The sequence below is a fragment of the Lagopus muta genome, chromosome 17 (assembly GCF_023343835.1).
Source record: "Lagopus muta isolate bLagMut1 chromosome 17, bLagMut1 primary, whole genome shotgun sequence".
In the NCBI taxonomy this organism is placed as follows: domain Eukaryota; kingdom Metazoa; phylum Chordata; class Aves; order Galliformes; family Phasianidae; genus Lagopus; species Lagopus muta.
Genome location: NC_064449.1, coordinates 8846187 through 8872908, shown reverse-complemented (window position 1 = coordinate 8872908; position 26722 = coordinate 8846187). Strand labels below are relative to the sequence as shown.

The window sequence follows — 26722 nt, the reverse complement described above, 5'->3', positions numbered from 1 at the left end:
TTCCGTATATCTTTTTTGTTCCACTCCTGTTGTATTTGGAGCTCGGCACTGTAAATGTCTTTTTCACCTCAGAGGCACTTGCATTTTCCCAGGAAGATATACTGATCCCTGAGGTGTGGCTGATGCATCACTGCGCTTAGCTTGTGAAGTAGCTTGGGGTCCTTTGGGACACAGGGTGCTTTGTATTTGTCAGTTGTGATTCAGCGAAACTTGCTTCCATCTGAACCTACTGTATCAATCAGAGGAGCAACGTAATTAATCATGACTGGGCTGCACGAAAGTTGCACACATCAGAAGCAAGAGTCCTGGATTTGTTCGTGCTGATGGTGGGCATGGAGATGAGCAAGATGAATAGTGACACTGCCATGAACTGTGCCTGACTGCTGTCTTCTCCTGCCATCCATCATCATCACCACATGTTGGGTGGGAAAGGGAAGCAGTTCACAAAAGAAGGATCAGAACAGTGAAAAACTTTCATACATCTCTATTCTCTCCTCCAAAAGCAGATTAAATTTTGTTTCAGCTGTTAGGCAGTGGATGCAGTACATCAACACAGAAATGACAGAAAACAGCCCCCTCCCCTCAGAAAAGAGAAGTTAACTTGTCAAGCCATGTAAAGCATTTTAATTACAATTTGTATAACATGTATAAATAAATATTACATTCTTTCAGTCTACAATGCATACTAGGCTTATCGTGTTAAAACGTCCGTCTATGTTACTGGGTGGCAGGATTGATTTTGTCTGAGTAAAAAAACAAAACAAAACAAAACAACCAACAAAAAAACAAACAAACAACAAAAAACAACAAAGGAAAAACAGCAAAAGACACCTCCCCTAACAACAAACTATTGAGTTAATAATTAAAAGAAAAAAACAAAACAAAACATCAGTAAAGACAGGACGATGCAAGTGCTTCCAGCTGACAGTCAAGACATAATACTGCTTTCCAAAAGGCTGGATATACCATCTTCCTTGGAGTGACCAAAGGTTTGGGATGTCAGAGGTTTTTTGATCTGTGTCTCCACTGGTGTGAACTGGCACTGAGTCAATGCAGTTCTGCCAGTTTATACAACTAATCAACTATTTTGTATTTCCTTCAGATTCACTACTGGTTTTGTATTATTTTTTTTAATACAAAATAACAGATGTACTGTCTAAAAAATTCAATCTTAGCTGGTTTAATGGCAAAAATATAAGTATATATATATATTTTTAGTTCAACACAGAGCTCTAGGTATTCCTTGATCTTGCTTCAGTAGCATTTCTCCCCCTCTGAACAGCAATCCCAGTACAAGGAAATACAAGTCTGGGAACAACTCGTGTTCATTCTTCCAATCTCAAAGCTTAGTGAGAGCTGGTGACATAAAAGGAACAGAAACTTACAGAATGAAATCATGAACTCATGAACTTGGAAAAAAAACCCACTGAAATCCAGGCTGTATATATTTGGCCTGTGATGGTCTCTGTTCCAGGTACACTTAAACCAGTGGATACTTCCACGTGCTAATGCAAAACAGCACCTTCTTCCCCAGGTGAAACATGGGAACTTTGGTTGTGGAAATGTAAAACAAATAACGAAACAAACAAACCAAGCCTGAAATTAAAGTGAACATTTCTTCCAAATGGAACATATTTCTAGCTAGAATGAAACAACTGAGGCTTTTGCTTTCAAAAGAGACACCAGATGAAAACTGTTCCATATTTGTCCTCTGAATTCTTTAAGTAACAGGAGATTTTTACAGCCAACTTAGAAATAAAATATTCTTGGTCCACTGCAGACTTCCTGCACTGAAAATTTTCCTGATTTTAAGATAATTAGAAGAAAAATACGAACAGGAAAATGACTGTGTTTCAATCTAGAAGACAAACAGAAAAGTAAAAATAAAAATAGCAAGTAATTTCTTTCTCCTTCATATTTCATGCCAAAGATGAATCTTCACTTCAAATGAAGAGAAAGAACCAGACTGAGTTACAGTATGAAGTCTTCTTATGGGTCATATGTCCATAACTGGGATGTTCTATTGAAATATGAACAAGTCATTCTTTGCTTCTTGCTTATTCTTTTTAAGGTCTTATATTCTCTTTATCTTTTATTCTTTTTTTTCCTGAATATTTTTGGTACTTTGAAACATCAGTATATTTATTGTTTCTGTGACCCATAATATATATTTTCACAACCTCACCTTGCCCAGTTCATTATACTGGCCACACCATCTCCTTGTTCCTTTCTGCTATTTATATCCCAATTCCTAAATCCATGAAAAGCTTTTGGGAAAGCAAAGCAAAGTGAAAAACCTGAAGAAAAATACACGTAGCCACAGACAGTTTGGCAACTTTCTTTCCCTGATTGTAAAAAACTGCCTCATAATTTCTCCTGTGGATCCTTTTCCCACCCCCTCTTCTGTCCCAATATATACTGTAGAACTGAAGGCATCAAGGTGTGGTTAAACCCCTTCTTCCCCCCTCCCAAAAAGAAAAAAATCCCAGCAAGGAGCTACACTTTATCTTTGAGTTTCTCCATGTAGTTTCTTATCTCTTTGGAGTCCCCCAGGTCCATATCCTGGCACACCCACTTAATGTCATCATCATTGCTACTTAGGATTGAATTGACAGTCGGACAACCATCGTCGGGTGGGATGGTGGTGAATGTTGTGAATTTTACCCGCTTCCTTTTCGAAGTTGGCGAATGTAAAGGTTCGGATTTCTGTTCCTTTACGAGCTTGCCCCCTGAGTCAGCGCTCCTGTGAATCTGGCTCTGAATGTTCTTCTGAGCACTGCCGTTGAGGAGCTGGTTGCTCTCCTCACAACCCGTCCCTCGGTCAATAATAGTTGTGTGTTCATCCTGCTGAGGCAATGCATCTGCTGTGTTCTCCAGCAGTTCTGCTTCATTTCCCAGCCAGACCCAGTCGTGGGAATGGGTCATAGTGGTCTGTCCTTCTACCAGAACCTGCTTGTGACGGTACTTAAGTGCAAATGTTGCACAGTTTATTAGGAAGACCAGAATTGCCAGGCAGAAGACCCCTAGCAGAGCATACATCCCAATCTCCAGATCACTAAGGCCCCGAGGTGTTTGCACCAGATCATTTTCCTCCATGCCTGCGTTGCCTTTTGGGAGATCTACTTGAGCAGGGAAGTTGGTGAAGTCTATAGGAATGTTCTGCAGCTGGCTATCGTCTGAGAGTTTGCCACCTTCCAGCTTGTTGTTTTTAATCACTTTATTTTTTATCACAGATTTTGCAGTGGTGCTGACTTTCCTGATGGTGCTTTCCTCTCGCTCTGATGAAGAGCCACCATAATACCGTCCCTCCTGGCCATAACGCTCCTGGTCAGGCGCTTTGTGCCGGCGGTCGCTGGCATGGTTTTCAATCTCCTCACCATCGTAATCTCCACCTGTATCAGAGTCTGCATCATTCTGGCCAAACTTGACTTTGATGTTGCCATTCCCCACAGCCAGGATACTTTTCCTCTTAGACTTCTGGCAGGCTTCAGAAATCATCATGTCCACCTTGACTAAGGTGCCCTGACCTTCACCTTCTGCTGCCACAACCGGCCATTTCAGGGCAGCATTCTGATGGACCGAGACAACAGCTTCATCTAATGATACAGCAGAAAGAGAGAAGTCCTTAGAGTCATAAATGTCCAACGGAGTAACAGAGCTGTCACTGAACTGAATCCAGGTGCTTACCACAGCTTCCTGAAAGGAGAGGGGTATGGTTAAAGACAGGATCTCAAATAGAACAGCTAAACCCACGGCCGCTCACTGATCTCTCAACTCTGAATGAAAGCTGGAGGAAATGGGAGACAAAGTCTCTGCACTGCACTTAGAGCAAACCAGCCTTCAGCCAACAGGGCAGAAGGTTGGTCTCGTTTTTCACAGACATTCCACTGCTACCCTTCCTGCAAGTATTTTGCAAAAGAACATATGAAATAATGCATGTGAGATGCCCGCAATACCAAAGTATCCATTACTGAGTTACAATTTACATAATTAACAAAAAAAGCCATTCCTGTCATACAAAACCTGGAAACGACAAAACAGAAAAATTACTATAGGCACTTGAAAATAAGAAGTTTTCCTCATGTCGCCCATGCACAGGTATCAGAGGGAGCTGTCAAATCCAACAAGGCATAAGTATCTTTGCAGGAATAAAGAGCTACCTGGGTATCTTGGCAATGGTTTGAGCAGAAGATTCACCTGAAAGAAAAAGAGCCATGGAACAATTCCATTTTCAGGTCTGTTCTATCGAAATATACTTTATCCTTGAGATAGTGAAAAGCTCTTCTGCATTTCTGTGTCAAGGAGAGGAGGATGAGGATTCTGGTGTGATCTCTATGATATTAACAGAAATGGCTTGGATTTAATTGGACTGTCTTTGTTCTCTGCAGGCAGCACTGCTAGAAGTCATCATTAGAAGAAAATACAAAGCTAGAGGTCAGCTGTTTGCCATTTGAATCCAATCCAGATGATATAGATATTTACTTCTCCATGTCTCAGTAGCTTTGTTTGCAGGAGATTTCTTTATTTTTTCATTTGCTCTATGTCCTGCCTCTTAAGCCAGCAGACATGCAGGCAGATTGCTGGAGTGCAGCTTCACACAAAAGCTAAGTTCTTTTCTTCACCAGACTTAAACTGCAGATGGGCCTAATAACTTTACACATGGGTACATCAGAACAACTGGGCTGAAAATCACCACTGGGGAAAAACATTGCCACCCTGTTACCATCCAGGCATAATACAAATTTACAACCCAATATGGTTTCCAATTGGTTACAATTTGCTATGCTATGGTTATAAACAAAGGGAATTGCTACCCTTCTAGTTAAATTTAAAGCTTTTCAATGGAAACAGCAAGGGGAATTTATCTACTCAGAAGGTTGGACTATACAGAATACATGATTTCCAAAGTGCTATCAGCAAGTTCCTGAGGGACTGAAAGAAGGAAAATAAGTTGTGGCACAACAAGAAAGAAGGCAAAGTTCTCAATGATTCACATGTGCTTCAAATAGCTGAAACAGAGCCAAAGTAGCTCAGGAGCTGTTAAGGGTAAAATGCGTAAGGAAATTTAAACAGCTGATGTTTCATTAGAGAAACAGCCCTAAAATGGCTGAAAAGACTGAAGCATAGAGCTAGATGGCACAGCTTAAACATACATCATAGAAATCTGTAGCAGAGCAAACTCAGCCATGGGAAAATAAATTAAAAAGAAGTTCTATGGATATGAGTAGGGAGAAAAAGATGCATCTCCACTTGTAATTCAACAACACTATTGCCTTCCTTTACCCTAAAAAAGGAGGAGGTGTCCAGCATGGAGAATTTCAGCCCAAATGGCAAGAAATCTGCAATCAAATTTAAAGCTTTTATTTTGTCCACTATTTCTTTATTAGACTGCATGCCTGATTTTATGAAGCAGAGGTAGAGAAGAAAGAAATGAGATGAGATTTCCAGACACACATGATTTACTACAATATCAGCGGTATGCAATACCTTAGGTGCTATTTTTTCCAGTACTGAGTTTTTTTGTTTCCAAAAGACCATTTTTTTCATAGGAAGAACCAATTTATTCATGACATGACACAACACAACACACACTGTCATGCTTATACTATGGATGGTGTTAATTAGAAGGGTGGGAAAAAAGAGTGAAAGAGAGATGGAATCTCAAATCGTGCCAAAATATACTGCATCAGCCCCAATATTCCATTCAGCAACAGATCATTTCCTCTCATTCACATTGTTAAAGGCAAGCTGAAGGCAAAGGAAGGAAGTGAATTTCCCAAATGATTATAAATTCTGAAAAGCTAAAAAGAAAAAGAAAAAGAAATGATTTAGTACCATGTCCTTCAAAGAGCTGTTTCTGCAAATCCTACATACCGCATCAATAAATCCCCTCCGAATCTCTGACAGGGACCTCCAATTACTATCAGCAGATGAAGATGGATGGGAGCCTTCTTACCTGCAAAGCTCTTGCCCTCAATCTGACGCCCTCAAGACTGAAGTGACAAATACTTGCATTCATTAATTATTAAGCATAAACAAATAGTCTGAGGGATTCTCTCTCCAGTCTTTCTTCCCTCCACTTTTCCTTTCACTTATGCACACACACACACAAACACTCAGTTGTACTCTGTGAGCAAATGAGCCACAGCTACACATTAGTGTCAGCCTCTCTTAGAGAGCAGGATGATTTATATGGTGGCTGTGATGATGTGAAGTGAGTCAGATACTGCATATTAGATCACATTAATGACAGCACAATCCAAAACAGAAGAGATGAAGAAACTACTTTCCACAACCACTTGTAAATACCATGATTTTCCTAAACACATAAAATATTTATATCAGGATATATTTTGTCTATATTTTTTCTTGTGCTTTTGCCATTCTCCTCCATTCTAAGTACAATTACATAGCAGATCAGCAAGTGTGACAGTTTTTCTTCATCTGCTGCAGTTTCTCACCTTTTCTAGCTCTGTATTATGTTGCTGTTTATCAGTCCAAGGATGCCACTTGATAAATCCTCTTGGATAGCCCTGAGTTTTGCTTTCTACTAGTATTGTTATCTTTTATTATCTACATAATGCTTAGGTGGATAAAAATAGGGGGAAATCACCAGGGTAAATAAGTGACATGGTATTAGTGGAAACTGAGAAGATATGTATTGCCTGATCTGGAATGCTCCAACTCCCCCCCTGTATGAGTCAACCAAAAACACCACTGCTTGCTGGCTATGCCTGTTCCACCTAGGGAAAACTACCAGGCTCACTCTCCAGAAGGCAACCTGAATGCAGGAAGCACAGCTGGTTGGGAAGCTCAGCAGAAAGCACATAAGACAGAGACGTAATGGGTCCTGCAGAGCTGGGACTTGCACAGGTTGCCTGTGGAAATCTAGGAGCCAAACTACTGATTGTTTTGCCCTCGGAAGCCTCAAATATGCTTTGAAAGTCTGGCATCTTATTGTGTTTCACTGAGCCCATCTGTGGCATCACAGAAACCTTTTGGCATGAAAGATTATGATTACAAAGCATCCTTGCTCAAAAAATCTGGGGTTAGCTTTACACCAGGGCACGATACCTTGTATTCTTCAAGCAAAAATTAGTGAAATAAGATATGTAGGACTGATTGTATTTTAGAGAACACTGATGCTTAGAAACATGCAACTTATCAATATATTTTACCTCATCCCATGACAAGGGTTCTTCAAATGGCCTTCATTCACCAAAGCACATGTAACAGTAGCTGTGAATAAGCCCTAAACTTCTGGTGTCAGCTGCAATAGTCTTGGAGTGAGGCAGGACACCAAAGGAAAAAAGGACAGCTGAACAGCTCTGCAGAAAATACACCCCCCCCCCAAAAAATATATATATAATAATAGTAATAAAGGAAAAAGTAACACTGTTCTCAGCTTCCTCTATTAGACCAGCTCTGATAGTTTCATCTGGGGACTTGAATGCTGAAATGGGTTTCCCAAGAAATATCAAAGTATTACATGTGCATTTATTTTTAAGCCTGTGGCTTGTGTAGTAAAAATTGGGCTTGATCATTATGATGTGGAAATGAAAAGCAGCCAACACTCAGATCTTAATTCAAACCATGCATTCCCTTACTGTGTATTTCTTTCTCTTCTTTTTGTCCATTCTGCTAATGTGACATTCCTTTCCAGTGGGAATTTGCTTGTATTTGCAAGGGAAGAATTCAGATTCTTATCTAACAACACATCGTTTCTCTTTCCCATGCTGCTCAATCCCGTTATCATACAAGGTGCCATTACATTCATTGCTCTATCAGTTTAAAGAATATAGAAACACAATTTAAAAGTAATTTACACTGCAAGAACAAAGTAATGAATCCACACCATAAAAATACCCTCAATATCCATTACTTAACTCTGAGATGTCAGTGAACTCCCAGAAATAGCTTTCATGAAGGACACAAGCTAAAAAAGGACACTATTGTGTCAATCCAAAGGGCAGGGATGTGTAAAAACTCCAGCTTGTCATCCTGGCTCAAGTGACACTGAGCACCCTCACCTCCTATCAGGGGGAAAGCTGACATCTTGCAGGACACTCCCTGAGGTTACAGATGACCTCATAGTGCTGGGTCCTGCCACTGATGTCAACATGAGCTACACGCACAGAGGAGAAGAACTTGGCCTTTAAAAAGTGCTAACACTGCTCTTTTTGATTCCATAGAAAATATCTTCAGTTTTCTAGTAGTGCTGAGAGATGCTTTAATACATACAGTTATTTACTAAGGGCTTTCTTTTGTCTTTCTTCCACTTTATCCGCTGCCAGTTCATTACACTACATGCCATACCCTGCAGTGACGAAAAAGCTGTGATATGACTGAGCTTCCCCTGAAGAGCTAGCAGAAATGTAAGAGTCCTTGAAGCTCATTCAGATCTGAAAACACTTAACCACTGAAGATTTTCTTTTATTTACATTTTGAAGAAGGTTTTAAGATAGCAGTGTTTATTTGAACAAGTCTGCAAGCCAAATGGAACAGCTTTCCTACCTGAGCAGATTGCCACTAAAAACAGACTGTGCACAGCTACAGTTTCCAAATTTTGAGAAAATATTTCAACTTACTACTTAAAATTTGGTTAACCTCCACTTATTTTCAGGCACCTAAATCATTAGTCCATTTTCAGCATTAAAGAACTAGCCATTGATTTCAAGAAACGGAGGTGTGGGCTCAGCATCCCACAAGGTCACCTCAGGTAATTAGTTGCCTAATGATAGATAGAGATACCTAATTTCAGGCATCTGAGAGTAAAAGGAAGGAAAAAGTGGCTTATCTGTTTTGAATTGCTAAATGTTTGGGAAAACTGTGAACCTTTTCAGGACTTGTGCTTTGGTTGCTGTGTTACCTGTGCAGAAATGATGTGTGTAACCAAGGAAATAATCTAGTCATTATGTTCACTGAAAGTCACAGATAAAACACTGAATTCATTCCTATGATATTGAAGGATCTGTAATATCACAACTGTAAAGTGCTGTGCGTTTTCTATTCCACAATGGAGATGTACTGCTTAATCTGGTAGGAACAATATTGTGCCTGCCAGAGTACCAAACACCCAAGCATGTTTGTTGATAGATGTTGAGGCTTGGCCATTGAAGATACTAAAGTGGAGCTAAGGAAAATACTTGACTAAGAACACACTGACATATCATAATATTGATATATATATAATTATTCCTGAGGAAAAGGACTTCAGCTATCCTAACTTCTATTTTGTTTCTCAGCTGCATCTGTGTGGCTCTTTGTAGGCTCAGGCAGTGGGGACAGCAGCATCGCCATGCTGCTCAGCACTACACCACACAGAAGATACTGCTCAGAATGGAATATGCCCAGTCATTTCTGTAACACAAATGTGCCACTTGGAGGAAACAGATGCTGTTTCCCACAAGAAAATTCAGCTTCAACAGGAATATTTCACTAACATTTTGTTCCAAAAGACAGACACTGGGAAAAAGTATTTCAAAACAAAACAGGTTTACATGTTATTTTTTTTTTTGTTATTCCATAACTTGCCAATTGACGTGATATAGAATGTCATTTCATATCATACTACCGTGCCATAATACAATATGAGATGCCATATTGTACACTAATGATGTCATGTATTAGTATGCCTTAATACCTTGTGTTTTGATAAGTATCTTTGCATACTCAGGCCTACAAATCTGAGTAATTGATGATAAATCTGTCAAACTTTCCAGATTCACAAGCTCTTTTATCTTGCAATCAAAGCCATGATTCTCCCAATGATGCTGCCATAGAAATGGTGTTCTGTCTACTTAATGCAATTGGATTAGGCATGCTTTAGCTTTTACTTTTACGGTCTTTCTCTGAAGACACCATGTCAGAAGTGGTTTCTAAGCCCTGGAGAAAGGGCATAAATGGGTTAATTAGATAAGATTCTTATTTCTACAGGATACAGTAAATTGAGCAGATGGGCAGCATGTCCTCCTAGTTTAGTGACATTTTCCTGTCACTAAGTTATAAAACAATCTAAATTATTTTCATGTTCCAGAAAATTAGGTAGCAATAATCACAAAAATGGGCCATTAAGGTTGACTTGAGATGTAATACAGTTTCTCTTAGAGGAGTAGATGTAGGCAAAGTTAACTGCATGGTCCCCAGCCCCACTCCTCAAATTGGCTAACTGAGCAATGAACACAGATACAACATGTTTTGCTGCTGCTGCTGTTTTTAATCTGTTCCAATACAACTGTTTGCCTTGGTCTGGTGTTAATCCTTTTCCCTCTTTTCTACATGGGAACTGAGGACTGCTTGGAAGCCTCCTTTTCCAGAGATGGAAATTTGCTGGCTTAAATTAAGAATCACCATATTGACACCCTAATAATGAACTCCCCAAAATCTATTTGAAAAATAGAAGGACAGAGGAGACTGGAAGCCTGCTGAGAATCCAGGAGGAAAAAGAAAAGTATTTGGCTTTCTTCTGTCTCTACTTTATAGCTCTTCAAAATATAAAATTGTTGTGATACACAGAGCTCTTTGCTCTCTGGCATGGAAAACAAGGGCATGCTCATAAAGCAAACAGAGATCACTGTCCAGAGACTGTGTTGCAAAAATAACAGATGTTGCATTATTTAAAGAAAGGGTACTAAAAATGTAAATAATGAAAACTTTAGTATAGCCAGAACTCTTAGTGTGGATTAAGTCCATATCTGAAAGGAAGAAATGAGAAGACAGATCCAGAGTAACTCTACAGAAAAGCAATTGCTGTAGACATGAGCTAGGATTACTTGTACACTTGGTACTAAAATATCACATGTACTTTGCATTGATAAAACACTGTCCCCATTCCAAAAGGCAACAACAGTAAAAGCTGAGGTGTGAACTACCTGCTTAGGAGTATGAAGTAGCTCTTGAGCAACAGTTGTAGCCACAATGGCTCGACTACTTGCTGCGCTTGGCTGAAGAAAGAGTGAAAGCCCAGCCACCATCTGGACTCCAAGGTCTGTTATGGTCACTTTGTCATCTAGAACAGTCACTGTCTTCTCTGCCAGGATGGAGTCAGACAGAGGAGACAAAACCTGTAGAGAAACACAAAAGAATCAATTTAGAGAAGGGCCGATAATTTAAAATAATATCTCTTATGTTGATTGCTCTTCTTGTCTCCAAAGCCTTAAGCATAAAACCTAGTGGGAGAGTGCGCTGAAAAGACAGTCTGATTTCAAATGGTGTGTGGAAAAAACATTCAGTACAGAGGTTATTCCTAAGGGACATTAGACACATTTAGGATTTGTCCTTTGCTTCTTTGCCTGGTAATTCCTGTAGTAGGATATCCTTCCCTTTATCACATTTGAGAGCCATACTGCTGTCTTTATGGGAACTTTGGAGGGCATTGTTCACATATATATTGTCCTTTCCACCTTCCCCATCTCATAGGCAAGCTTTATTCAGATTTCGTGCATTGGGTTTCCTCAGCTGGAGAAGAACTGAGACATGGTATTGTCAATTTCCACTATTGGCCTTTCAGGGTTAATTCACCAGGCTGTATTTTTGTTTCCTGAGTTAACGTTTAACTAAGTCAAAAGAAAATAGGCATTATCTAAAGGTCTTCGTGTCATAAAGTCAAAATGATGCTCATCAGTTGACTGGTGATAGTCTGCATCTATGTAGGACAAGGACTCTGACTTCTCACAACCTGCAATTGCTGCCTTTTCTAAATGCCTCTGAAGGCTGCATGTCCCACTCCTGGTCATTCAGCATGTCTTGCACTGTCACTAGCTTGGTTGAATGTCCCCTCACTAACTCTAATGTGTGTGACACTCTAGAAGGTCACAGGAATGTAATGGGAAACTATCCTGTTTCAAGACAGAGGAAAGCTGTACTGTATTTTGTGCCCATGTACAGATTCTCTAAGTGAATGGTAGAATGTGGCAGCCCAGAGCACAGTACCTGCATTGTTGTCATTCCTACTTCTCGTCCGATTAAAATCCTTCCTTCCTGCAGCTTTGCAATATGAGGTTCTTCCAGCTTCATAAAATCCATTACAAGGTCTGTAATGTCAAACTGCCAATCCGAGCCCAGCAGGTAGCTCAGCTGACCCCAAGGGCTAGAATCCTCAGCTACAAACTGTGTCAGGACTCGCACCATGGCATGCTGGTACTGGAGAGTGCATCCTCTTCCTTTCCGTTCATCTTCATCTTCATCATCACTGTCTCTGGTGGGTCTTTTTGATTTAAAAAAAAAAAAAAAAAGAATAAAGAATTGTTTTCAGGAAAATTAGCCAAACTAACACTGGAGTGCTAGTGGAGAGCATTCCCTTAAGTTATTAAGCCCTCCCTTCTGTTGTGTTAAGATCATTGCTAATTCGTGGCTATTCAGCACTAAAAAGAACAACACAAATGAACAACAACACTTCTTCATCTAAGTTGGTATGTGTGAACAACAGTTACTATCACAAAGTTTTATGCTCTGTTGAGTATGATAGACACAAACACAACAAGAATTCCATAGACTTTAAAACCTTTATTAGACCTGCAAATGTCCAGAGCAAAACTAAAGCTGCCAGTGCTGTTGTTACACAAGGAAAGATGCTGCATTTTGGTGCAGAAGCAGCTGTTCTTGCTGAGAGTTAAAATCAACTCTATTATTTCACAAAAATACCCAAGAAATCGAGCATCTCAAACACACCTTTTGTTGGAAACCACGGGGACTCGCCAGCCTTTTATTTGGCTCAGTTCTGTGTCCGAAATGTCTATCTGAAGAGGCAGGCGTGGGACCCAGACTGTGATTTGCAGAGGAGCGTTCAGATACTGATACGTGAAGTTCACGAGCACATTCACCTTGCCTTTCATTTCTTTGCCATTGACATAAACATAGTCACATCTATCAGAAACCTAAGGTGAGGGAGAGAGAAAGAAGAAAACGTAATTGTTGAAACAACACAGGCTCTAAGGGTAACCATCACAGCTCAAAACAAAACAAAACAAAACAGAAACCCCCCCCAAAGACACTCTTTTTGCATGTTAATGACAACCTTTTAGAATGGGAACAGATAAACACAAAAATTAATTGCCTCTGCAGGTGCCTGAAAATTGGATACCAGTTATGAAAGTAGTGGTTGATCCTCTGTTTGCTACGCACTGTTCACAGTGCTGTGGAATTTGAAATGAGCGTGGCTCTTTCACAGCTTGGCCAAGAGGAACTTGAGAAACCATGACAGGTCTCAATGGTGGCAAGCAACAAATCGAAGCCCTACTCCAACAAGATTTGATCTTCAGCAGGAAGTGACACTGCTTTCAGTCCTGAAAACAAAGCTGACTTTGGAGTGGATTTCAGCCACTGCAGAATAACAGAAATCTATTTGTTCCCTCTGCAATAAACATTATTTGTTTGTGAATGCTTACATTTTAGTTAAAGCTGTAAAGTATTTCTAAACACTGCAGTAGATTTATCATTAACATGTAAATACTGTCTTGAAATATAAGCAAGTATTATCATAGCCATGTAAGAGTTATATCAGTAATCACATCTTTAATCAATGTTGTAATTTACAGACCATTGAGTTTTCTCATTTATTACTTTACTGAGTACCAGTGATAAAATCACTCCCAAATATATAAATCATTAAGAGGGATGCAAATAGTATGAAGTGACTTCACGTGATAAAGTCATTGTCGTATCTATTCCTAAAGGTGTCATAAATGTCTGGGGAAATCCTGTGGTACATTAATCATATATTAAGTGGCTAGCAATGGGAGCTGTTATATTATTAAATGAGCTGACATGTCTGCAGAAATTAACAGTGAACCCAGCAGATTTCTTCCACTCCTGTTCTTGCTCCCATCCCATCAGATATATTTCATCACCCATAACAAATATTGGCAGTGGTGGTAATGTGTCTCTCCACCTGAACACATACCATCATCTGCTCCCTTTTACTTCCACTCAACACCATTTTATTCTAATGAAGATTTCCAACTGGAAACTTTCACATCCTCACACTCTTAGAACAGATGGGTGTCCTTTGTGATCACAGATACAGGAGCTGAATTTTTCCCAGTTTGACATATACACCTCACTTTGTATCCTTCGTCAGGTTTAAGTGCTGCCCACATTCTGGTAAAATAATTGATTGCAAAAGGAAACTTCAGAGAATATAATACAAACATTTTTATGACTCATTTACTAAGAAGGTTATGCTGTGGCTGGGCTGTGTTACTGAAAACGGTTCTACAAGCTACAATAGAAGGCCCACCAGCTTTTCTAGGCTTCTCCCTCAGACCAAGGTTTAAAAGTCCGATGGTATCAACACAAATGGCATGCCCCATTTTTACACATGTTAACTTGAACAGTAATCAGAAATGGTCTTTGTTCACACTAGGCTGTCTCAGAATGACTGCTCATTTTAATCTATGGGTACTATGCAGCAGAGATGTATAATGTGATACATACTACAATAGAGTGATTCACAACCCTGTCCTATATTTGCTGCTGTGGCTTTCTACAGTGCCTTTGCATCAGCTTCACCCTGGGAGAAGCAGCATCAGGAAAATGTTTCTCATGAAAATTACTACAGAACAGGCAAGTGAAGGCTACATGTCAGGAGTTCCAGCCTGGATTTCTAGAGCCAAATCAGAAATAGTGCTCCTGGAGGACAAGATTCTATCTCTGGGTCAGCTGATAAAGCAGCTTCAGATATGACTCTTCTTTCCTTAGCTCTACCTTCCTCTGAGCAGAAGTCTTTGGGGAGGCTGGTCAGTGAGATCTAATTGAATCATGCTTGGAGCAGTAGCCACTCTCCTTCTGAAACTGGCTCCATCCTCTTCATTTCTATGGAGCTGATCCCAAAGGCAATTGGATGAGCCTTTGGAGTTAGTTGAACAAGCTTCTTATTTATACACATAGTAAGCCACATGCACATGCTAATAAAAGATTCCTGATAACATATTTAGCTTCAGTCCTACCTGATCTGGTCTAGGTATATGATTTAATATTATCTAAAGCCCAACATTGTCAGTAACAGAACAAATGTATCTGTCAGGGAAAAAATGCAATAACAATAGCAGCAAAACTGCAAGTCCTAAATGGTCCTGGGCTGAGATCCAAACTCTATCTGTATTTGTAAAGCTGCTATATCCCTTCATGGGTACGCAACAAACAAATGGCTAAACAAATACATATAGCATCCTAAGGTAGTGGCTGCTGCAGCTAACAAGCAGCCCTTAAAATTGCTACAGGTTAATATTTAGTACTAGACATGCATCAGCAACAGTGGCAGGTCTTTATGACTTGCACTGAAAAAAAACATTACTCTTTTCACCAAGTACAAGCAGCACTAATGTCCTTACACATGCTCCTTCTTCTGTTCCTTTATTTCCTACATAACACAGAGGGAGTCTAGGAGGAGCACATTTGATATGGTATTACTGCATGCATTTCAACTTTGTGCCTTCAGGTATTCACTGTTCTTGAAGTAACACTGATTGCTTTTTACAAAGAAAGGCAACAGACTACCCAACTCGTGCTGTACAGGGGTGAAAGGGAGAAGGGAACAGGATCTCAGCATCCAACTCACAATGCGAAGGCTAACTTGCAAAGCGGATGCCTGTCACCAAAAAATGTAGGAGTTATGTGTGCTGCATCAGTCCACTTAGCTCAGACTAACTCAGTCAGATGGAAGTAACAGCACAGCCAACTTGTTAGGAACAATTCAAAGCAGCCTTGGTGACACTATTTTGATCTTTACACACACGGGGTTTAAAAAAGATGAAAACAAGAATGATGGGGACAACTAAAAGCACTGTCCTGTGGAATCATAGAAGAAAGGTAGAAGGGAGATTAAAAAAGGGTAATAAATTAAACAGGATCATGTTAGAAATTCACATTATTTTTAATTTAAAAGGGATTTTTGTTTATGTATTTTAGATAGATAGATGAAAGTCTCTGTTTCCTCCAGGGCTTTGCAGTGCTTCTGAGAAGGTCACCAAACATCACAGTGACCAGCACTCGTCTGCCCACAGTACTTCAAGAAGTCTCTGACAGAGAATGCAAGGCTGCAGACTGAGCAGAGATCTTGTCTCTTCTCTTGTTGTATTTATGCTTTGACTACGAAGACAATTTCTGTCTGAAATGGCTTTTTATCTTTAGCTACAGAAGAAGTGAGAGATAAGGAAGGGAAAGGCTGCTTAGCCACCACCTTTAAGTGATTGTTTTTTCCTTTTGCGTAGCAGATCAGCGAGGAGTTTTGCATTATAAAGAGATTTCTGGTGGTATTTCAGCAGTTTCTTTCATTATTAAGCCGCATTCAGCTACTTTCCTCCTTTTCTCCATTTTTCTAACTTCTTTCTTCAGATTAAAACTAAAATAACGGAGCTAGATGGCTGAAGATGGGGCTAAGCACAGTTCTCTGGGGCTTTCTACTTTGTTTCTCCTTTTTTTCTGGCATTGTATTTTTGTGTCCCTTTGCTACAAAGGCCATTGTCTTTCCAAATGGCTTGGACAGATTCACTCTGCAACAAATCACATTTTATTGAGCTGACAGAGCAAACTACTGCCTGGAAATCAAAAGAAGAGTCATTCTTGAATCGCTACCTATGGCACTCTGACTTTGTGATCTGGGGAGTGAATGTACCTTTCCACCTAGTAACAAACAAATTAACTGCAACAGATATTGGGTTTTCTAGTACCAGTCAAATGCAAAACCTCTGGGTCTTCCTTTCTCTTACTTATTTCAGATTAAGGTCTTGATCCCACAGTGAGGTCTGTATTGCAGAATTGCAAGAATCGAGATGGCTATCACAACATGAGCTGCCTGTCACACCATAAGGGGTTTGACAGTGTACTGCCTTGGACTCTGCAGCTATAAGAGGGCTGCTGACACTTCTGAAAGATTATCTGCCCTTTGTTGGCTAATTTCTGCTACAGATTACTAAGAAATTTTCATCCAATTACTGCTGGAGGCAGATAGTTTAAATAAGACAAATATCATGTCAAACAAGCTGGGACTGTCTTTCAAAAGATGGCAAACTCAAAACGCTGTCTGCTCTGGTTTGTGTCAGTTGTACACAGGAGTGGAAAGAATGACAGCTATAAGATCCACAAATAAATGGTACCAACCATGTGAGCCTAGCATATAGCTTGTTTATCATCCAAGCAATTTTTCACCTCTAAAGACATTAATCCTTAGCAACAGGTCCCTGAAGAACAGTCCTGAAGGACAAAAAAGAGAAGCTTTTAATATGGCAATGCTGTTAAGTTTATGAAAACTGCAAATTAGTGAAGAATCTATCTGTTTTCTAGGAACAAATCTCTCCGGTTTACCCTTCACTAAACACCCTGAGGTTTAAAATTCTCAAAACTTTTAAATGGAACAGAAACGAAGAGAAATGGGAAAGCAATTCTAGGTGGACCTGCTTGAGTAGGGGAGCTGGACAAGGTGACCTTCAGAGATCCCTTTCAAACTCACCTATTCTGCAATTAAATAATATCATGTTATGATAATGGTAGAAGTCCTTGTATTCATTAGCCTTCTACACCTAGAAAGGCTAATTGCAAATAAAGACATAAATATTTCAATATCTGTGGGATAAATATTTTAAACTTTACTTTCGGTAGAGTTGCTTCACAAACTGATTGGCTTCCATCACTTGAAGGTATGAAAAAAGCAGAAGTGTCAGAGAAATCAAAGGGAAGCAAATGCAGTAGAAAAGCAGCTTGGTAAGTACTTCATAGGATGTTAGCTGGCTACTGCTCTGTAAATACAGAGGGAGACTAAAATGATTAGAACTAACTTGTATTCTTAGAGAGAAGCTTTAGGTGTGACTGGCATGAGCAGTGACTGTGGGTGATGAGAACCTTGCTGAGATACATGCATAAAGTGGAGGCATATTCAGCTGGAGGCCACTTTAAGTAAAATAGGCCAAAATGACTTGTCAAAAGCTTCTGCAGGTCAGGGTTGGAAATGTGAAGAGTTGTGTTCTTTCCTCCTAGATTGTTTTTTGAAAAGTGAGGCTGCTCAGCCCTCTTCAATGAAGTTTCCTTTGAGACAGCAATACATAAATCCAATGTAACACTGGGTTCAGCACCTGGCGAACAATTCGATGTTCTCAACTTCTCTTGGAAATAACATCAAGATGCCAAAAAAACTGTTTCCCTTCAGAATAACCCTCAGAATAATGTGTGGGCTGCAAGAGCAGGAAACTTGCATGCCTGTGTGCCACTGCCCTTGCAGTCCTTCACGTCTGCCACACCTGACACAGAGTGCTTTTCTGTCACTCACAGCTTTAAAACGACAGACAAAAATAAGCTTGCATTTCTGTTAAGAGACCGTACCTCACAGAGAGGTTACTCCTGCTTTTTTTTCCACCTCAATCTGCTTTTATTGTTGGAAGAACATACTTTATACTTCGTGTGACGAGACCAATATTGCAGTTTTGAAGAATCTCAGGTTTCTTGAAGGACATTGTCTGTCAACAAGACAGAGCAAGAATGGACATCCTATTTCTGAACAGGTCTGGCCTTGATGCGCTTTCTTCTTAGGGACCTGGCCAGGCCAGTTTTGTGATACATGGCTTCCAATCTATTCTCTATGACTTGGGCTCACATTCTCCTCACTCTGTAATTTTGACAAGACAAAGAAGCATTGGTGTGTGTCTTTAAACAAATTTATTTAAAATAATAAACTTTGTAGTGGCTTCTCTGATGATCATTCCCACGAGGCTGGAAAGGTCCAGAATCTGTTATTTTGAGTAAACCCATTTGCTCATTTCTGTTATACTAATGTAAGTGTTGCTATGTATTCAAAGGTTACATAAATGCTTAAATATTTATGAAAGCACTTCTATGAGCAAAAAGCTTTTTTCAGTACCTCTTAAAGGAATCTCAATTTCAATGGGAAAACTTACAGGATAATTAGTAAAGAACAGTGATGCTCAGCAGTTTTCAAAGATATAACTCTCTTACAATTTCAGCTCAGCATCATCACTCTTATATACCAGAAGGGCAATTGAAGTACTTGAAGGTTAAGCTTTGTGAAAAAAAGTCATTCATCCCATTAATAAATACAAAGCACCAGAATGACTTATCCATTAAGTATACTAACACTTAAATATCAGACAGCAAATGCTAGGCAGTGATAAACCATTCGACGAGATTTTGAGGCATTTTTCCAGGATTTTGAAATATTGGTATCCTTGCTGTAGAATTTGTTCTACAATAATCTTCCAACATTTTCTGCAGAAATTTTAGAGGTTTTCAGACTGTGGTTCTATAGATTAAGAAAGTCTATGTTACATTAACATCACCTGATGGCAACTGCTTCATAAGAGGGATTTCAGTGCCTGATTGAATAACTCTGCGTAATCAGTAACCTGCTGCTGGAAAATGGAAGCAGTCTCAAGGTCCTTAGTACTTATTTTCTCATGCTAGGCAGTTTAAACCTGGTAAGAGTTAAAGCTTCAGACACAAGTTCTTCCACAATCTCTGGCCTGATATTTACAGCTCTGTCACACTCAGAGCAGCCTTTATAAAGGAGGTATCCATTACAGGAGTTGCTAATTGCTAGTGTGCCTTAACTTGCCAGAGCTACTCCCTGTTTCCACTGACTTCAGCTGGAGCTGTGCTCAGTGACTTGGAAAGTGAAGCCAAAAACTGCCCTCATCAGGACAGCATTAAGACAAATACAGCAATGAAGACTTTACCCTGATAAGGCTGTCATATAAACGAAAGGCTTGATTTTTTTCCTCTTGCAAGCAAGAATAACGCTGAGAGTTGCTTTATACCTATGACCCAGCAGAATAAAATGAATTTGTTTCTGCAAAATATTGAGGACTTATCACCTCCACTCTGGAAACAGTGATGAGGGAGCAGGGCAGCTATTACACTTTAGTAAGCGATTAAAGCCACTCTTAGAATTAACTCTGCAGTTTTCAGTGGATAACATGGCTTCTGCTTTCACGTTGCATTGTGCTTGTGAGCAGCTGCCATGTTCCAAATGTGGTTTCAATTCCTGCAATCAGCCCTTAGGCAAAATTCCCAGCAACCCGCACTAATAATGCAGGGAATGAGCCTGGAGCACTGAAGAAAAGGAGAGGACTCTGTAAAGTCAGGGCCACAGTTTAGAAGCAATTTGGACTCTCTTCTCTGAGAAGCATCTGCATTTTCAGTATCAGCAGCCAGATTAGCAAAACTAACTAGAAAACCCCCAAAGCTAGAGAGCATTTCTTAGGGAAAAGGCTGTACATTATCTAATCTCATTACAAAGATTTTGCTGGCAGCTTTGCAGAGCAGAAGCAGTACATTTAACTAACTGAATATCATTCACTATGACAGAACTGAGAGAGTAAAAGGGGCAAAAAATGCCAGCTGAGGCTGGAGGGCATCTATTTGCTCCCAAATGACCAGCTTCTGAAGCTCAACTGTAGCTGTGCCGAGCCACAGGAGCTCTCTGCAGATACCATTATCACGTAAAACAAAATCTGTCTTGTTTTGTGCACTCTCAAGTCAAGTAATTTCTGAAAATGGGGCAGAATAGAGAGTTTGGCTACTGCTCACCAGGGATGCACCAGTCTACACATACAGTGCAGTCCCAGATTTCTTTCATGCCAAAGCAGGGTGAATGCAGAAACTTTTAATTGCTTCCAACTACATGCTTTGGACAGTAGTTGCACATCTGAGAACATCACATTGCTTGTGGTTACCTAGCTTCATATGTATCTGCAGTATACAAGTTCACACTGTGTATATTACAGCTATTGGCAGGAAAAAAAGGAAAAAGAGAGGCAAAACATCACTTTTTCTAACTATATTTTTCAAAAAGATCTGGAGAAAACATCTAATCCTCCCATCAAATCTATAGCTGCCACAAGACTCATTCTGTTTCTCCTATTCTCTTCCCTAGTCTTGAACTTGCAGCTTTGAAGTTGATTTTGAAGCATTTTCTGTGGATTTTCAGGCATTGTTATTGCCACTTTGCTTTGATTTTTCATTTGGGATGTATAGGTTTTTCACTCTGGCATCACTAACACCAGCAGTGAACTGCGTGAAGGCAGGAGATGACAGGGAAAGCAGTCTGCAAGGTTATGGCTCAAATGCTTCATTAGCTGCCTTTGAAATCTTTGCCTATTATGTGATGGCAAGGTATTTACACCTTTTATTGCTGGATTCAAGTAGCTCAGATTATGTCTATTTTGAGTTTCAATTTCAATTGCAACCGACTGTTTGGGCAATACTGTTATACGTGAATGGCAGAACATCTTCTATGAAAGCTCCACATACGGCTGTCCTCTATGTTGTATTTGCATCTGACATTACTGTGCAATCAGGTTTCGTTTTTCTGAAACTCCTCTGAAGTTTTTTCACTTTGCTGATATGTACTGATCCCTGTAAATCACAGGGCTATGAGAAATATGGAGGAGGGCAAGGAGGTGGATTTTCTCTTTGTTATTCTGTTCAGAATACATATCATATTGGATTTACCAGAAGAAAAGCCTACAAAGTAACAGGGCTTAAAGAACAGCAAAACAATGGAATGTCCATGCTGTGACTTTCCTTGTGTTTTAAAAGCTTTTTACTTTCACACAGATCATACAGAAACACAGTAATAGAAGCAGAAAGAGGAACCATCAGATAGAAAAACTGCTAGTTTTGCACTCACACAGATACAGCTTCTGCTTTCAAGGCTATATCAGAATGTGGTGAGTTGGAACTGTATTTGCAGTTCATCAGCCACTGCACATTCATTTCAGGAAAGCGATCTGTGCTGGCCCTTGTGGTTTCTGCACCATGGGGGGAAGCACTGACAGATCCTATGCTTGTTCAGAGCCTGCTGCTGTGTTCCCTCAGCCCCATGCAGGGAGCATGCCAGGCTCACACACAGTCCAAAAGCAGCACGGTTGTGATGCTTCTGACAGCAGTGTCACATGAACTGGGCATCCTGCTCTCACTTCTGGAGCTAACCAAGGGAAGGCTTGCATCCCTGAGAATGAACACAGACTCCTCACAAGGCAGAATGCAACTTTTCTATTTTCCTTCCAGAAAGTTTCAGCTCCTAGTTTTTCTTATTTTTCCCAGTGCGAGCGCTGCTGCAATTTTGGCTATGTGAATGAAGCACCTGAAAGAGGCGTCGGAGCTCTGTGAGCAGCTGCCTCCGTGCCACAAGAGCAGGAGGACTGCTTGTAGCTGTGGGTGCTTCGACTGAACCCTTCATGCTCCCACCAACCACAGAAGACAACATTACATTCAAGCATATGGTCATAATGGATTTCAGGAAACCCTGTTTCATTTTTCCTTTCATCTCACAGGACTGAGTTAGGAACAAGACGTGTTTTAGTCTAAACTTCATCCTCCTACTTGTTACTTAGCATTGACATCTCTAGAACAGTTCCACCTACCTAACAAATTACAAATACAAGTTTCTTTGACCTAAGTAAAAGCTGAGCAATAAATCAATTGCATTGTATTCACTATAGCACTTTTAATTGGAGGGGGGGGTAGCACTTTTCCTTGATCAAAAAAGCTGGTAGGAACAACAGGTTCTCATCAGCCCCTTGTTCTTATTTTCTCCTACAACTTAAAAGCAGAACAATAAATCCTAAATCCTCTGAGTCTTGAAGGCTTTGCAGTAAAGCCCCATACACAAAAAGCATGCATGTGCTGAGGTGCAGAAATGCAGTAGATGTTTGGATGCTTCCCCTGCTATGTGTAGAAGGACTTGAAAGGGTTGAGAAAAAAACGCAGCGTGCCCATGATGTGTCAGGGTTTCTAATGGGCTGATTTCTTCTGAAACTCTGCTTCCCTGTAAAATCACCATCTGCATCATCACACTTCATCACAGCCATCACCACATCATTACTCGCCTCCAGATGCAGAGAAAACAGAGGGAAGAAACCTCGGAGGCCATGGGAAGCTTTGTTTGGAGCGGACTTTTCTTGCCTCTGACTGATACAGAGTTTCCTAATTCTTGTATTTTGGCAATATCCATAACTTTTCGTTGAACTAAGTACAGTTATCTCCAAATTATGCTTAGGAAGCATTGATTCTCTATGAGACCACTGTAACACTAATAGTATAACCTTTTAATTTCAACAGGAAAGGAATCAGATCTTGAATTAGTCCTATGGAAAGTGACACAACAGATATTTAGGTCATTCCTCAACAATCTCAAGCATTTCCATATCCTTCCATAGATATTTATAGATATATATTTTTATAGAAAGCACTTATTTTTGTTATGGGTTTTGTTTTGAACCATGGTAGTATGATGAGCCATGAAGGAGCCCGAGGGACTGTCCCTATACTGTTAAAAATTCAGGGTGAGCTTTCCTGATGGCTTTAATGAGTGCAGCACTTTAATGAGTGCAGCACTGAGCCACAAGAGTTCGATCCTTTAGAGCTGCCTGCAGCTCAGCCTCTCACCTTGGAACTGCATTCAATCTACTGACAGAAAAAGAGGTAACGCAATTTCTAATAAAACTACCTAAAGATGATGCCAACGAGTGGTTTCAAACCAAAGTAAAAGCAGTGCTTTCCTTTTCTACTTGTAAAATACACTGTATATTTTGCTAATAGTGGAAAGCAGTGACATTTCTTTGCAGTTATCTGAGCAGCAGCCCCTGTCCATGGCAGGGGTTGGAACTAAATGATCATAGAATCATAGAATCTTCAAGGTCCCCTCTAACCCATATCATTCTATGACTCTATGATTACTTGAACTGAAGGGGTTGAAGCACAGCTATTTATTTAAGATTGAGTATATTAAGACAATAGAAAAGCGTCTTCTAAATATGTATCTTCTTAACAAATGCCGATGACTTCTCTGAGAAACAGGTTTTGTGTGTGATATGGTGCCAGACATAATGTTTAAAAATTAAGTTACTACAATTAGCATACAACTATTTATTTACATATTAGGACCCCATGTTCATCTGTCAGCTTTCTTATTGGCAAACTGAGATTTTCCTCCATCAGGCGTCATAAAGCATCCAGAATAGTCTTTAATCTGACTGGAACACAAATGAACAGCAGACATTTGAACATAAGCTGTGTCTTTTTAGTAAGAATTAATTCCATCATATAAACTGTTTCCGTCACAAATGGCAAAGTCTGTGAAACATTCGTGAGCCCTAAATGACAATTTCATACGAGTAGGTTCCCTGATGTTAGTAGTATTCATAGCAAAGTTACTCATGTGTGTAAATGAATACTGTATTGAGCCTTTAAACAAGATCCACAACCTGGGCAGTTGTCTGTGAGTCCCATCACTATTGCTTTCAAAGCTTTGCAAACAGCATTGCTTCCAGTCTTTTAAATACTAGAGTTCAACCACAAAAACCCTCAGCGAAATTTTCGGCCCCCAACAGTCCAGTGTTGCTTTGATCTGGGATTTTGTTTCAACTTACTGTGATAAGAAAGGGGCAGCTGTGACACGCTGTCCCAGATTTGGGCTTGTAAGAGAAATTCCTAGCATTCTTCCAACGGCTTTACCTGCAGTCAGTGTCTGTCTCTGCTTGTCGGCTCCAACGAAAACAAGAGCCCACTGTGCATTAACAACTGCCCAGGGATATCTTAAAGGTGAGAACTGTATTTCTCTTCTCACTGATGGCCATAGCAGCTGCATATTTGAGCAACTGTTGTGTGAATCTATGTTTTGAGCTTAAGACATTATTAAAGCTATTAATGTCATTTAAGAATGAAAGGAAACTAGTAAATAAGGTCTCCAGAGTATTAGGCTACTACATGCAATTTACCATTTATAAGTAATAGCAGCATAATAAAAAATATGATATAATGTGTGTAACATCACTTCATGTAGCAGTGGGATACAAGCTAGCCCAGAAATGACTCCTGAAATACAAACAGCACAAAAGATTTTGAACTGAGATTATTTTCATGGAAAAAAACAACCACAAACCCACATCCACAAGCTTGTAAGCATCAAGGGTTTTCAGTCCGGAAATGTCACAAGGTAATGCAAGTCTCCTGAAATTCTGCTCTTCTTCACAGCATGAAACCGCATCTGTTCCAGCAGCCAGGTGACCTGGGAACCCGGAGCAGTGTTTGCCCTCAAGCAAACCACACAAAAGCTCTGGCAAAAGCAGCCACATTCCACTTGAATTTCTAAGAGATGAAAAGGAGCCTATGTATGCAACAGCAATCACTGTTAATGAATACAGATACACGGATCCTACCAGTAATTTCCATCTTAGCAAAGCAGAATTTGGCCGTTGCTTGATTTTTAGTACCATAATAAATTTTTTGTCCTCTTTTAAAGGTTGGACCCCTGTGTGAAGGTCTAGAGCACTCAAAGACTTTTAAAGGTCAGGAAATCAACAGTAAATTTGGAAGTAAAGAAGAGTGCTGCTCTGAGCTGAGAGCAAGAGGTATTAAAAAAAGTAAAAGGAGTAATAGTCAGCAGATTAAGACAGGATGCAGACAATGCACTGAGCTGCCTCGAGACCAAGCTTATCACTGGGGAAACTATTACCTGTAACTTGCAGATATATCTTATCTTTCAATCTCCACTGGGCTCTGTTACTGAGAATAATGTAACAGAAGCCAAACTGAAGGCACCGTAAAAATTAATACAAATAAGCTTTTATCTGATGGCCATGTAGCAGGGCAAAAACATTACCTCTAGGCTGTCTGCAGGACCCATACAAATGGACACTTATCTGTTTGACAGATGATTCTGCTATGACAAGGATGCTTGGGAATATTAACTGTAGACACATGCACACCTTTGTTGAGAATTTCATGATCTTGTACAAAGAGGTATCGTTTATTAGGACTAGACTTTATCTTGTAAAAGAATGGTAACTCCCAACAGGATATTCAGATGAGTATTTTACAGAGGAAAATGATAAACCTACAGAATTCAGTATAAATTCTGCCCAAGGAGGTTGTGGATGCTCCATCCCTGGAGTCGATCAAAGCCAGGCTGGATGCAGTTCTGAGCCTTGTCTGGTGGTTGGTGAGCCTGCACATAGCAGGGGTTTGAAAATGGATGATCACTGTAGTCCTTTTCAACCCAGGCCATTCAATGATTCTATGATAAAAGCTTAATTGAGAATTTCAAAAGGAATTTAGGATGGAATGCTTTTGTGCTCCATGTGAAGCTTTCCGAATATTTTTTAAACTCAGAATACATAAAGACATTTTAGTTTAACTCAAAATCCAACTCCAAATGAAGTTTGGCTTCATTTCCCTGTGTAAAGAGATACCATGGGAACTAGAACATTCTAGATTTAAAAGACCAAAACCTATTCCTTTATGATGAGATGATAATTTTTTTTTTGCTTAAAGCATGGCGTTGAAATCTACTTTTTAACTTGCTGCATGATTTATAGCAGTTAGCATTCTTATTTCACAGATGCATTCCTCCAAGGATTCCTCTTATATTTCTAAATATACAGAAGATATTTTCCCTATTCATCTGAGCAATTTCAGAACATTTCTGAAGAGGAAATTACACCTGAAAATTTTCTCTAGTCAATTCCAATAATCACTGTATGTTAGCCTCCAGTTATTTGTTTCACTTTAACTTCAGAGTGGCTAGATAGGGAGGCTTCTAGACACCACTCAGAAATGTTCCAATAGTGCAAACAGACTCCATTTTAAGAAATCCTTTTAGTGGAGATAAATTATTTCTGCAGAAAAGAAGAGCACAGCAGGATCCCAAGTGCTAATCAAAGGATATAGTGCTAAAAAAACCCATTCTTTCCAAGCAAATGGTTGGAGAACTGCA

At 39.8% G+C, this 26722-nt stretch overlaps 1 protein-coding gene across 5 annotated transcripts in view; it reads right to left on the bottom strand.

Moving 5' to 3' along the window:
• Positions 1-469: 469 nt before the first annotated feature.
• Positions 470-26722, bottom strand: part of TMEM132C (transmembrane protein 132C) — a 180151-nt gene continuing 153898 nt past the window's right edge. For all 5 annotated transcript variants that reach the window (XM_048963980.1, XM_048963982.1, XM_048963983.1 and 2 more), the window contains 4 exons: positions 12670-12875; positions 11932-12205; positions 10872-11063; positions 470-3696 (listed from right to left, as the gene is read on the bottom strand). In XM_048963980.1, coding sequence (XP_048819937.1) covers positions 2497-3696; positions 10872-11063; positions 11932-12205; positions 12670-12875 — 1872 coding nt within the window. In that variant the 3' untranslated portion in view covers positions 470-2496. The remainder of the gene's footprint in view (positions 3697-10871; positions 11064-11931; positions 12206-12669; positions 12876-26722) is intronic.